We start from the raw sequence: 15,047 nt of genomic DNA, 5'->3' as shown, positions 1-15,047 counted from the left end.
CTAGGCACACGTATGGGGTCATCTAAAGATAACTGAAAAAGAAAAGACTGACGCCAGAAGTTTTCAACAGGTGTATTTTCAGGAGTTAATTAAATATCAAAATATGTGCACCTCGGTAAATTTTACTAGCCCCTCGGACACTTAATGTCCGGCCCCTTATTTACAACATTGCCCATAGCTAGTAGCACAAAAGAAGTATCAGCACTGTCATGTCGACGAGACTAGCACGCACGACACTATACATGTATATATATATATATATATATATATATATATATCTGAGGTTCTCGAGCTATTTTATTCACCCCCGGCGCGCGCAATCCCATGCATGACCACGTTTACAGTGCAGTGTACAGCGGCGTAGGAAGATGTTCACGAACGGGGGGAGGGGGGTTGTCATCATCAGTACAGTACTGTAAATCAACAAAATTTCGTAAGAGAAAAACTTTGTAAGTGTCCAAATTCACCATTTCACGTGATGATTATTAGTACTATGCGAAGAGTCGCTAAAATCCGAGAGCGACAAAAATTAGTAAGCATTTAGCTTAGTAAATCAGAGATTGCTTACTAAATTTACGAAAGTTAGATGCTTACGAAATGTTGTTGATTTACAGTAATCAAAAACTACCTCGCTTGCCAGACCGTAAACAGATTGCAAAAGTCGCTAGCACAGGAAATTTCATGTCCTACACTGGGTGAGGGGACTTCAGCCTCCAGCCTCCCCTGATTTCTAAGCCGATCGTGTAGATAATATGGTACAAGAACATCACACTAATTATAATAGCTAGTGACAAGAAAAGAATATGGTGAAAATATATTTTGGCGAAATGACGTCGCCATGCACATCCCCCAGTGTGAGATCTGTCAGCATTTTTAAAATTCCCCTCACTTACGCCCACGTGATCAAGTCAACTGGGTGGGTTGATTTCTAGACATCAGACTTCTACGATCTACAGCTTAGCAATAGTATGTCGTTCCTCCTGTTCGCATTGCTGTCTCTTCTGTTCATCAGTGAGACGAAAAGTGCTGGACTCCATGATTCCAATGAGGCGATCGGCTCTCGCGTTCCTAGCCGCACCGGAAACAAGTACCGGGGCGTACTTTCTGGTGTTACCAACGTAAAGAGAAATCCAGTTACCGGTGCCGTCGACGAGGTAGCCTTTCCTGGAGTATTGCTCCAACCGAGCACTGGAAACTACTTCACGTGTACTTACTCGGCAACAAGAGACTGATGGGAAAATTTGTAGCAAATGACGGTCGTGAAGTTCATTTCGATTCTGCGTGTTCTGGATGGGTGAGAATCTACCGTCCAAATGGGACCACCATCCTGCAGCATCAGTATCTGCAACACGAATTGAACGTTCACTATGCCAAGATCGAGGGAAGTGCGTTCGTCTACGGGGAAGGAAACGAAAGGACTTACTCAATACACCAGTCTCGATCCACACGGGAAGCCGAGGAGGAATATAAATCTAGGAGAAGCAGGAATGACGAATCAGACCAGGAGGAAATTAAAGCGGCTGTAGATATATTGGAGGCCGATCAAGATACCCCGGTTCTAGAGCAAGTGGCACAGGCTCTTGGTGAATTTGGAATCTATGGAAAAAATTCTCCATGCGCCCTTCCTCTTTACGGTGTTGCAATGTCTGTCACTAGACGACTACAACCGGAGCAGAAGGAGGAGAAGAATGAAAAGACGGAATATGAATATGAAAACGAATTGGAACAAGCGGAGAGACAGCAGAGGTCCGTTTCACGAGAGCGACGCTGGTGGAAGTCGTTATTCCCTCCTTCTAGTAAGGATGATTGCACTCCTAATCGTGATAAGAATTGCCTAGGAATGTGTGGACGTCGTTGCAGTTGCTGGTCATTCGTTTGTGGTGACTGCTGTTATCATCAGGGATGCTACGAACACGATAGGTGCTGCACCAACTTCTGGTCGTTTCCCTGTCTTTTTCCAATTGGGATTAGCTGTACTTCTTATCACCCGTATCCTAAGTACTGTCCATAAACCTCGTTCTGAAAGAAGAGAACAAGTACTAGTGCTCTAGTGGCTTGGCTTTCAAATTGCTTGTTTGCTTGTTGCTGTTGCTGCTGCTGCTACTACTACTACTTCTGCTCAAACTGCTGTTTTTCTTTTCGTCATTTTCCTAGTTTACCTAATTTTTATAGAAATATTTTCTGAATTGTTGTCAGTCATGCAACTAACTATGTACTTTGTTGCAGTCAAACGTCAACTTATCTGTATCGTTGTACGTACATCCAAACGGGCATACAGCAAAGTTGATCTTTTTTGACAAGTGCATGATTCGTATACTTACAAAATATAATACATTCAAACATACGGCTATTGCACTAAGCACCACCACTAGAGCAACAAGAAAATTAACATTGTAAATTTCATTTTTCAAATGCCAAAAACGATTTGAATAACATACATCTATTAAAAATTATAACTATAATTATTTAATTATGCCTTTGCATCTTGAATAGAAACTAGAACGTGCCTGCCATACACAAAGGTTGGAATATCTTCATTTCAGATGAAAACAGACTGGAAAGGTAAGGACTGTGATCAATGGAAATGGTTCCATACCCATTCATCTGTTTGCTTTAGGTTAATTAACTAACTTGGAACTATATGATTGTATATAAATGTAGGGATTTTATAAAAAGTAACAGAAACAAGATCTATAGATAATGCGAACCAAAGCCAGACATCGTTATTGAATCATTCCAACCCACAAAATGTAAATGTAGGAATGTGGGGTTGGAATGATTCACTAATAATGTCTGGCTTTGGTTCATATTATCTATAGATCCTGTTTCTGTTACTTTCTATATAATCCTTACATCTATTTTCCGCTATACCTTATAAGATGAAATATTGGCGGGGATTATTTTGGCGGATTGACGGATTTTTCAGCAACCGCCAATATAAAACCCGCCAATAATTTTGGCCACCGAGATATACGGGCATGACGTCGTTATCTTGACGTCATCACCCAACGTTCATCAGGCATTGATAATGGCGATAACAATGACAACAGCCTAGGATTCTAGGGAATCATGTGGGTTCTGTTCTCCACGCTTACACAGCAATTCTTCATCAATAGTTGGAGACTGCAAACTCCCTATGACGGCGACGTGTCAAGTGGGTGGAGACTAGGTCGACGCCTACATCAATCAATTATCCAACAGCGACGTCCAACCGGCAAAATAAAATCCTCCAATAAGCTTTTCTGTCAATTTCTAAGCATACAGCCAAAATAAACTCCCGCCAAAATAAACTTCATCTTATACAACAGTATCTTAATTATGTGCAAAAAGCTATTATTTACGGGCTGAAAGGTTGAACTCTGTGATGTATTCACGTGTACGTCATCGCCGACTTTGCTTGGAAGTTGGAAAATATTTGCCCAAGATGCTTAGAATAATTAATACATTGTATAAATATAGTAGCTCTGCAGTATTTTCCATCTCTTCTTTGATTTAGTTGTCGGAAATTACTTCCCCACATGGTCTGGATCAACGTACAGCAGAGATGCATGCTAACAGATTGCATGGCTGCTGTTTGCAATTTTGTATATGCAAAATGTATTGATTGTATAGAAAATTTAGAGTACTCGGTATCACACCATGAGGTACGTATCACTTCCATACAAAGTTGGAAACGTGTTAAAATAACTAAAATAATTAATTTACGTTTTATTAGGGACGAAACAAAGTTGGCTTATTATCACGATTTCTCAATTTAACTTTATTGTACGACTAAACTGTTAGTGATCAATTATAATAACATATTCTCAAACCAAAGTGAATAGATTATACCACTCAGTATATCAAATTTCAAGTGTTTTATTGTCGTCTAGACATAATGGCGTTGACTACAGTGACCACAGTAGTGACAATCATCAGCAGAAAGCTGGCAAAGCCAAAAACCGAGGAGGAGATGCGAAAATTCATTGCAGCTGTCAGACCTCCACCAATGGCAGCACCTAATGTTCCAGACAAAAATATAGCTGCTAACACAAGTCCGGATACAGCTCCATTCAATGCCATGTTCTTTTCGTATCCTCTTGAAATAGCGGTGAGAATGACATCAGGACCAGAAGATATTACAACCATAGCCACTCCGAATCCCCATAATGTTGCTCCAACATACACACACCATGGCTTAGGAGAGAGAAACGAGAACACAAATGATGGACCAAATATCATCATTGCACACGTATCCACTAGTAACCCGATGATCATTACAATTCGTGGATTAGTGGCATCCACCACCAGACCAAATACAACAGTAAAGACAAGATACACTGCCCCTGCATTAAGAAATATCAATCCAATGTGAGTCGTGCCCCAACCAAACTCTTTGTAAAGAAACATTGCCGCCGATGTCTGACAAAGTGCTAAAGCTGCATAGCAAGTAGACACGTTCAAGAGAACTAGAACTATAGATGGTATCTTCAGCAGCTGCAACAATGACACAGATTGATCACAATCAGTTTGATCATCATCAGTACTTTCAATTAGTGAATGACAGTCTGATAGCAGAAGCCACAAAAGTGGTGTACACAACAACAAAACACCACCAATGATCACAAAAGGAAAATAAAAGCCTTCAGCATGATACAGAAATCCACCAAGCGGTGCTCCGCTAACCAAACCAAGAGTGACAGCAAATTCGTAAAGACCCCAAATAGTAGCTGTATGAGAAGGAAACATGCCTAACAACAAAGCTATTGATGTCGCATCAAATGCAGCTTCTCCAAATCCCATCACAAATCTGATGACAATACTAAGTCCAATGAATGGTGACCACTCTTTTACATACTCCAGAAAACCAAAAATCACTGTACATCCGCCCACTAAGAAAACGCCGGATGTAACCAGGAACCTGACACCCAATCGGTTTAGGTATCTTCCGATATACAACGACACGAAGGCAGCGGACAGCTGCATACTACCGACCATTACACCAACTTCTGTGTCTGCTTTCGAACCTTTCCTTTTGGCAGCAATCTGTGGGTAGAAGGGAGAAGGAATGTAGATGCAGACGTAGTTCATGAAGCAGCTAACCAAAATCACTGCCACAGTCACGTATCGACGCAACAATGTCTTTGAAGGTTTCGTGATCGTTTGGCTTTCATCGGTAGCCGACGGAGAGCGTGAGAGGAGAGGAAGATCTTCATCCATTTGCAATTTTAGCTTGTTAGCCTCGTACCCAGGCTCTCTTGCGCGGCGGGAGAAGTTGCCGATGGCGAAACTGCTTCCGTGTTGAAGCCATAGATCTAGAGTCCCGGATATAATTTCGGGCATTTCCTATCCACGCTGACTTCTCCCTCAGTAAATCCTGAATAACTTTTGACAGCAAGGTCCTAGAGACACGCTAGACACTTCATTTTAGATCTAGAGCTCACAGTCATGCTGTTCCTTGGGTGTGCATTACAGACGGACTTCCGCCAACCTTGTTATGCAAATTGTTCACCTAGCTACTCTAACTTAAACCAATGGACAGCCTTCAATTGAAAGACAACCCACCCCTTACGCTTATTACTAATTGCTCATTGGATAAACTCTGGGAACATCTACCCACGCATGCAAGAACCACACAAGCTTCCGGGGGAGAAGTCAGAGTGGACGAACTTTAGTAGTCTAGTAATCACCGACACGGTCTTCGTTCTAGATCTGCTTCTCTGCGAAATAGCTGCATGCAGCTAAACTCAGCTGCTAGCTGTCGTGTATCGACAAACCTTGATAATATTCGCGTAGACGTACACTGGGAAGGTAATATCTAGATCTGGTTTACGCAACAACGTACTCTACGGTAGACTGACTCTAACGCATATCACTAGCCACTATATAGACAAGTCTTCGCCTACTATACCATATACGGATACACGACACTAAAGTTTAGCTACGCTAGCGTCGTACATATAGTGTAATCCGGGGTAATTCCGCACACTATTTTAGTTAGATGACCCGTATCTTCTGCAAGAGATTGCGTCCCGCGTTTACCTGCATATAGTTTCTTCGTTTGGTACTGTAGTATACGTGGACGACTGTTCTTGGCACCATGCAACTGTACAAGCAAGTGGTTGGACGTTTTCTGCACTAGGGTCAAATATCAGGGGTGGGGATATTCCGCACAGTTGCCGTTTCTCCCTCTGATAGCTGCAAACATGACACCAGGTTCGTGTATAGTTTAGTAACGGTTAGAATTACGACTTGAGCATACAGAAAGCAAAGTTAAAGTTTTTGTAGGTTTTCTGCGAATGCTAGCTATGGTCCGTCCTAGATGTTACTGAGTTTGTCTTCTGCTTCTCTTCTCAGGCTCTGCACCGTTCACAAACCCATGCCTGGTTCTTTGATGGTCTTTTGCTTAGTTTAAATAGCAATTTACAATAAAATGATATGATATCCACTTTGCACCCTACTAGGGCCCCCATAATGACGAGAAGTTTCCCGTGATCGGCTAATTTCAGCTGGTGATTTATCTTCCGCGATATGCACAAGCAGTAATAGTTGTGTGTCTATCTTTGGAAAGTATGAAGTCACCAAACAACTTGCTGGCTACAAAGTTAGACGGTTTGTTCTACAACGTGATGCTCATCTTTGCATGAAAACACTACCTAGAAAATTCTTCCGGCTCACAAACATAGATATTGGCAATAACCTAAAGGGCAGAACGATAAGCTATCCAGCGAGTGTTCACACGTTCCGTTTCGTCTCCGTTGAAAGAAATGAGAAGTAATTGAATTCAAAGTGTGCGGAATTGCCCCGTGTGTGGAAATACTCCGGATTACCCTAGTTAAACGACTGTTCTATAATTAGCATACGTAACGTATTAGACAGATGTTCACGTGTTCTGTTGTTCTGGTGTACACGGGTAACTGTTAGCAAGCTCTGACCAAGTTGTGTTGTATTCAAGCTGAGTGTTCGATACGCAGGTCTTGCAGAGAACCCACTACACAATACAGATCGTTACATGGTGTCAGGTACAGTGGTGACCTTATCTAGCCACGAAGCTATAACGAGCGCGGAAACCAGAGATCCACACAACCAAGCATGGCGACAGCGTTGGGACGAGCCAAACCACCGGAACCACTGAATCTTCAAGATAGAGATCACTGGGGTGAACACTGGAATCGATTCGAGCGCGACTGGAAATAGAGCGACGCCCCTGTTATCGGACACCATCAATCATCGGACAGCCGTAAACGAAGTAAGACTGAGCTTTGTTAAAGCCCACAGTAAGAAGGATTAGTAAAGGCTGTGATTCCAGACGTGGGACTTCCAAAGGCTTGAAACGGTTATGCTAGGACGGTAAACGTGATCCTTCTCTGCGACCCCGTTCATCGGACACCACCATCATTCACCGGACACGACCTCCCCCATAAAAACGCAAAGGCCATTCTGCAACATGAGATAGGTTTATAGGCGACTAGCTAACACAACAACACTATCACTGTCTCCGCTACTCTCCAGGAGAGACAGCGCACGCTCATTGAGTCGAGGTAACGCCCCTTTCGTCGGGCAGTCGTTTTTTTCTTTTACAGCAGCAGTCTGCAGGTAATAATGTCATGAGAGAGAGTTGGAAGGAAATATCGTACGGCCCCCAATTCGTTTGACCTTTATTTGACTTATCAACGGTTATTAGCGGAAACTGCTGAATTTTCTCTGCTGACATCAGGCCCGTAGCAAGCGGTCCGGCAGGTTCGGCATTCGCCGGACCATTTCTCAGAAACTGTAGTTTCAGCAGCGGCAGAATGGCGTAGACTTCCGGTTATATAGCTATAGATGATAAAATATATTATTTACTTTCTATTCTGTCTACGTTATCAGGCACAGAGAAATGTAATAATCACAGTGAACATTGATTATATTGTAAAAATTGAGATACGTACCAGAAATAGCTGGAAGAATGCAGTGTAAGAGTAGAAGGGTTCGAAGCCACATCCGGGATTTGTCCTAAATCTTCTAAGTATGGCGACCAGCACATCGAAAGTCTTTCCTGATGATCAAGCCGTTCTTAACCAGCCTCACCAACCCCTGAACTTCGATTTTCCAAAACGCCCCTTTGGGAAGAAGGCGGAGTTGCGTTGCTTCAGGCCATCTTGATTTCATCAGTGGCCATTTCTTCACTACCACGAGGCTGACGACGTCGTGTTTTGTCACCTGTGCGTGAAAGCATTGACTCTCAAACCGATCAAGTCTAAATCGGATCCTGCTTTTGTTAATACTCTAGCACATACAGAAGTAGGCTGTTGGTCTATAATTGTATTCATTGGTAAGGTTACTCGTGGATTTTCAAACTGGAAAGATGCAACCACAGGATTCAAAAACCACGTAAAGAGTGCGTGTCATCGTGAAGCAGTTGAAGTTCTTGTCACTCTTCCTGCCACCACCAGGGACGTTGGAGAACATCTTTCTCATGAGCATGCTGTCCAGAAAGTCAACAATCAACAAACGCTTCTTCAAGTACTGTCGTCTGTGAGATTCTTGAGTAGGCAGGGTCTTGCTTTTAGAGCAGATGGAGATGAATCAGATGGTAATCTACAACAGCTGCTTGTCTACAGAGTGAGAAAGACCCTAACCTAGCACACTGGCTGAAACAAAAGGAGAATGTCTACACAAGTCCACAAATTCAAAATGAAATGATCAAAACATTGGGCCTCCAAGTGCTACGAAATATTGCCACAGACATACATAATTCCCCTTTGCAACGGTGATGGCTGATGAAACTACTGATGCCTCCAACAGAGAGCAATTTACAGTCATCATTCGTAGGGCTTCAGAAGACTTGCAGGTGGATGAAGAGTTTATTGGACTTTACCAAACCTCAACTACTGATGCTGCAACCCTTGCAGCTCTGATCAAGGATGTCTTCATGAGACTGAATGTGAGTATGAAAAAGCTTTGTGGACAGTGTTTTGATGGTGCCAGTGCTATGAGTGGCTATAGAACTGGTGTTGCTAAACGCATTAATGATATTGAGCCAAGAGCAGTCTTCACCCACTGTTACGGTCATGCTCTAAATCTCGCTGCAAATGACACCCTAAAGCAATCAAAGTTGATGAAAGATGTACTAGACACAAGTCGGGAGATCACAAAACTGATCAAATATTTCCCACGTAGGAAGGGGATATTTATGAAGTTGAAGGAGAGCTTGCCAGCTAGTAGTACAGGTATCAGAGTACTCTGCCCTACTAGATGGACAGTGAGAGCTGATACGCTCTCAAGCATTATCAGTAACTATGAGGCATTGCAGAATACATGGGAGAAGGCCCTTGCAATAACAAAGGACACAGAGGCCAAGGCCAGAATCCAAAGGGGTGTCAGCCCAAATGGATATGTTTCAGTATTTGTGTGGTATCATGCTAAGTTAAATGATATTAAGACACGCGGACAATCTGAGTAGAACTTTACAACATAAATCTTTGTCTGCAGAAGAAGGTCAACAAGTTGCTCAGATGACTGTTGATACAATCACATCACTTCGAAATGATGATGCCTTTGACCTGATGTGGGAGAAAGTGAGTAGGAAAGCCAGATCTTTGAATGTCAGTGACCCACAGCTACCCCAAAGGAGGAAAATCCATCCATCCATTCATCCATCCATCCATCCAACAAAAAGGCATCAAAGTCAGAGAAAGAAGCAGCCCATAAATCAACCTTGAACAAGTTGAAAAGTGACGCATCTCCCTCGCTAAGAAGAACCATAGAACTGGCAGGAGAAAAGGAAGCATCGAGCTGGTTAACTGTCTTGCCGATCCAACATCATGGATTTCATCTACCAAAGTGTGAATTTAGAGATGCCATTTGTTTAAGGTATGGGTTGTCACTGAAGGGCGTTCCCTCAAAGTGCTCATGCGGGTCAACATTCAATGTTGACCATGCTATGATATGCCCCAAAGGAGGATTTCCAACAATCAGGCATAGCGAAGTGAGGGACATCACTGCAGATTTGATTAGTGAAGTATGCTCGGATGTGGCCATCGAACCGAGGCTAAACCCCCTCTCAGGTGAATGCCTACAGAATCGTACTGCCAACAGGGACGAAGAGGCACGGCTGGATGTTTCGGCAAGAGGTGTATGGCGTCGTGGTGAACGCGCATTTTTCGATATTAGGGTGTTTTACCCCAACGAGCAAAGTTACCAGGAGATGACCTTACCCCAAATTTTCCGGAACCATGAACTTGAGAAGCAGAGAGCCTATGGCGAGAGAGTCAGAGAGGTTGAAGGAAGTAGCTTCACTCCATTGGTGTTGTCGTCAACTGGAGGCATGGGAAGAGAAGCAAACACTTTCTACAAACGGCTAGCCAGCCTGATCTCAGACACACTGGACACTCCCTACAGTCAAACAATGGCACTAATACGATGCAGACTGAGTTTTTCTCTACTACGATCTGCAATGTTTTGTGTTAGAGGGATGAGGTCATCGAAGCGCCATCCAGTACATCTGGACTGTGTTGACAGCATCGTCAGTGAGGCTCGCCTCACTGTCTAAGAACTCTTTAGAACTAGTATATTGCATTATTGGTACAAACTATTGGATTGTATTCGATGTTGACTGTTAGACAACTAGCCTGTAATAGAGCAGCCATATGTATAGAAAATCCATCCATCCATCCATCCATCCATTCACTCTCAACACTTATAAAAACATCTGTTTGTTAACATTTGCTCCTTTCTGTAAGAGAAATTGTGCAATGGAAAGGTAGCCTGTACCACAAGCTGTCACAAGTACAGGCCATCCCTACAATAGAGTGAGTTGTTATCAATAAACAATAAAACGAGTCACTCAGTCAATAACATACATAAACATCACACGCATCAGGTGAAGCTCCTGAATTCAAATGAGCTTCCACCTCATCGACTTTGTTGTCCCTCACTGCTAACGTTAGTCTCCTATCCATGTGTGGTGTGTCTCACGCATCCTAACATCACATCAACACATCAATCACAACAAATCTTTACAATTTCACTCACAAACGAGAAATCACTCAACACGACACTCTAACACAACAAACTTACACTTCATCACCATAACTATTACATTACTACTCAATTTAACTTACAAACAAATGCTCTATACAACAGTCTAAAGCTCAAACCCGTAGATCGGGACCCCAAATTCCAACTTGTAATTGTACGCATGCGTTTACGTCATTGCTACATTTAGTTGCACGAGTCACGTGAGTCACGTGCAGAACTGCTATCTAATTATTGATATCCCGGCTTTGTAAACACAGCTTTAAAAATAAAAAACTTTGTTGTCGGCTACTAAATCACCTTTTCCTTGTCAATGACTAATGGACTAAAAATAGAGTCTAATTAGAACAGATACTTTCAGTATTGTAAATTAATTGACTTTCTATTGTACTGCTAACCATACAATTTAAAACGACAGAGAGCCATTTCACATGGTATGGAAGCTCGAGACTACAGACGTATTCCGAAGGCAAGTAGAAGACATCTACGTCTACATTCAATGATTGATATTCAAGTTGTTGTAAATGTCTCATGTAGGCAGTCAAAGTGCTTTGCAAGGAATTGATCAAATCGAGCAAACGAGAAAAAACAAAAATTGTCCGACAGGACTGGAGTGACTGTAGGTACTGACGTTTCTAATCTTTCATCACGAAGTACATCTAGTGCAACTCTTGGCTCCAATTTGGGCAAAGTTTTGCCTCCTATTGATCTATCTGGTGCTGGTAATGATTTGAGCTGTATTTCTTCATCAGAAAACAGTCCTACTAGTGAAAGGCATTCTCAATGTTTGCCTCAGTCGAAGGGCTATTACAAAACACTCAGCTATTGTATATGCAAAATGTGTTGATTGTATAGCAAATTTAGAGTACTCGGTATCACACCATGAGGTACGTATCACTTCCATACAATGTTGGAAACGTGTTAATTTTAAAAAATTTATTTATGTTTATTACGAAAGAAACAAAGTCGGCTTATTATCACAATTTCTCAATTTAACTTTAGTATACTACGACTAAACTGTTAGTGATCAATTATAATAACATATTCTCAAACCAAAGTGAGTAGATTATACCCCTCAGTGTATATCAAATTCAAGTGTTTATTGTCGTCTAGACATAATGGCGTTGACTACAGTGACCACAGTAGTGACAATCATCATCAGAAAGCTGGCAAAGCCAAAAACCAAGGAGGAGATGCGAAAATTCACTGAAGCTGTCAGGCCTCCACCAATGGCAGCATCTAGGGTTCCAGACAAAAATATAGCTGCTAACACAAGTCCGGATACAGCTCTATTCAATGCCATGCTCTTTTCGTATCCTCTTGAAATAGCGGTGAGAATGACATCAGGACCAGAAGATATTACAACCATAGCCATTCCGAATCCCCATAATGTTAATTGCTCCAACATACACACACCATGCCATAGGAGAACGAAACGAGAACACAATGATGGACCAAATAGCATCAATGCACACGTATGCACTAGTAACCCAATGATCATTACAATTCGTGGATTAGTGGCATCCACCACCAGACCAAATACAACAGTAAAGACAAGATACACTGCCCCTGCATATATATATATATATATATATATATATATATATATATATATATATATAATCAATCCAATGTGAGACCAAACTCTTTGCAAAGATTACCACCGCTGATGTCTGACAAAGTGCTAAAGCTGCATAGCAAGTATACACGTTCAAGAGAACTAGCAGTATAGATGGTATCTTCAGCAGCTGCAACAATGACACAGATTGATCGCAATCAGTTTGATCATTATCAGTACTTTCAGTTAGTGAATGACAGTCTGATAGTAGAAGCCGCAATAGTGGTGTACACAACAACAAAACACCACCAATGATCACAAAAGGAAAAAAGTCTTCAACATGATACAGAAATCCACAAAGGGGTGCTCTGCTAAGCAAACCAAGAGTGACAGCAAATTCGTAAAGATGCCAAATAGTAGCTGTATGAGCAGGAAACATGCGTAACAACAAGCTATTGATGTCGCACCAAATGCAGCTTCTCCAAATACCATCACAAAAAAGATGACGATACTATATATATATATATATATATATATATATATATATATATATATATATATATATATATATATATATGATTCTATATTCGAAAAAAAAAAAATATATATATATATGAATGGTGACCACTCTTTCACATACTTCAGAAAACCAAAAATCACTGTACATCCGCCCGCTAAGAAAGACGCTGGATGTAACCAGGAATTAACCTGCATACTACCGACCATTACACCAACTTCCGTGTCTGCTTTCGAACCTTACCTTTTGGCAGCAATCCGTGGGTACAGTAGAAGGGAGAAGGAATGTATACGTAGATGCAGATCTAGACATAGTTCATGAAGCAGCTAACCAAAATCACTGCCACGCATACTATAGCGGTAGTAATGATATATACACCGCACATTATGCGCCAAAGAGTCTTGGAGTAGACTCTCCTCGCAACCGTCATTCTCTGGAATGTCTCCCCCCTCCAGAGTGACAATAGATAGATAGATATAGATAGATATATTTATACAGGCAGCCCTATCAGCCTAAGGCTGATCTTCCTAGGGAGTCTGTCATAACAGAATATAGATAAAGATGATGCATGACGGAGGGCAGAAGACAAATTATTCCATAATTGGGCGCCTCTGTAAGAAAAACTCTTTTTCAAGCAGTCACTCTGCGGTCTTGGTATGTAACAATTGTCCTGGTGTCTGTGACTCTAACTTCCACTTCTTTATTTAATTTTAGGATGGTTAGTAGTGAAGGAGGTGCAAGTCTTTTTAGGATCTTGAAAGCCACTTTACTAGCTCGAAAGTCTCGTCTTTCTTGTAGACGTCTCCAATGCAAGTCCTCAAGTAGGGGTGTGATTGGGGAGCCAAACTTGGCGTCAAAAATCAATCTCACAGAGTAATTGAAAACTTTGTCTATCTTTGCTTTCAGGTTTGCTGAGGCAGTATCCCATACCACACTGAAATATTCCAGAAGAGGAAGGAATTTCCCTCCAACAAAACGCTGTCTGAGATCTTGTGGAAGTGAGCTTTTCACCCGACGAAAACCTCTCAGAAGAGTGTACGCTTTTGAGCACACCCAGTCAATATGGTTGCCCCATTGCAGCTGGTCATCAACCATAACTCCAAGGCATTTGCAACACTTTGATCTTCTAGGTTTCTGCCAAGAGAGAGTCACTTCCACATGGGATACTTCCTTTTCTCTGGACTGTCTGGAGATAATGAGTAGTTCAGACTTTGCCGGATTGATACTGAGTTCATTTGTGGACATCCAATTCTGTAAATCTTTCATGCACGTATCCAACGCTAGTTGAAGCTCACAAGATGACTCAGCACTGCACTCAACCTGAGTGTCATCTGCATACATTGTGACTTTTCCACGAGGCACACAAGGTGGAAGGTCATTTAAATATAGAGCGAACAGTAGAGGAGCTAGTTTGGATCTCTGCGGAACACCTCTTTGAATGGACCCAAAGTTGGAAGTAATGTTTCCTACTTTGGCACGCTGCTTCCTACTAGAAAAATACTCACTGAACCACGTACTGTAAGCTTCTGCATCCACACCCAACAGCAGATAATTTCTTTAGCAGTATACGATGGTCAACGGTGTCAAAAGCTTTCTTGACATCCAGAAAAACACATGCCGTGAGAAGCAGTCTACCAAACAACCACAGAATTTATGTTCGAACAGGTCCCGTATACTCGTATGGTGCGACCCGTATAACACGGCTAGATCTCTCGAGTTCAACCACGCACACATATTCCTATCATGGCAGAGCTTTGCCCTACATTGTAGCTCCAGTCGAACAGAAGCCCTCAGTATCTGACCGGCACATGGGCCCCAGTTGTTGTGACTGCCTCGTATGCTGCAAACTCAAGAAGGGGACACATACAAGACTTCCTCACAGAAGTATTGCAACGTGTAAGTGCAAATACTCCGTACCAAGTGCTTCCAGAGATACCAAGGGTTCTGCGCTAGAGGTATTTAGCCAGTCACACA

General features: G+C 42.1%; 2 protein-coding genes across 2 annotated transcripts; one reads left to right on the top strand and one right to left on the bottom strand.

Annotated features, from left to right (window-relative positions):
* Positions 1-931: 931 nt before the first annotated feature.
* On the top strand, positions 932-2,299 carry LOC134195903 (uncharacterized). The gene has a single exon (XM_062664998.1). The coding sequence runs from the start codon at positions 1,232-1,234 to the stop codon at positions 2,009-2,011; it is 780 nt and encodes a 259-aa protein (XP_062520982.1). The 5' UTR covers positions 932-1,231; the 3' UTR covers positions 2,012-2,299.
* A 1,409-nt stretch (positions 2,300-3,708) lies between these two features.
* Positions 3,709-6,643, bottom strand: LOC134195713 (MFS-type transporter SLC18B1-like). Its single transcript, XM_062664790.1, has one exon. The coding sequence runs from the start codon at positions 5,320-5,322 to the stop codon at positions 3,859-3,861; it is 1,464 nt and encodes a 487-aa protein (XP_062520774.1). The 5' UTR covers positions 5,323-6,643; the 3' UTR covers positions 3,709-3,858.
* Positions 6,644-15,047: the final 8,404 nt, after the last annotated feature.

The sequence above is a fragment of the Corticium candelabrum genome, chromosome 20 (genome assembly GCF_963422355.1).
Source record: "Corticium candelabrum chromosome 20, ooCorCand1.1, whole genome shotgun sequence".
Taxonomy (NCBI): domain Eukaryota; kingdom Metazoa; phylum Porifera; class Homoscleromorpha; order Homosclerophorida; family Plakinidae; genus Corticium; species Corticium candelabrum.
The sequence above is the reverse complement of the archived record's forward strand: the minus strand, read 5'-3'. Positions and strand labels throughout refer to the sequence as shown.

Bases quoted from the DNA above. Each gene is read 5' to 3' on its own strand.
- LOC134195903 (XM_062664998.1), top strand. From the start codon at position 1,232: ATGGGAAAATTTGTAGCAAATGACGGTCGTGAAGTTCATTTCGATTCT.
- LOC134195713 (XM_062664790.1), bottom strand. From the start codon at position 5,322: ATGCCCGAAATTATATCCGGGACTCTAGATCTATGGCTTCAACACGGA.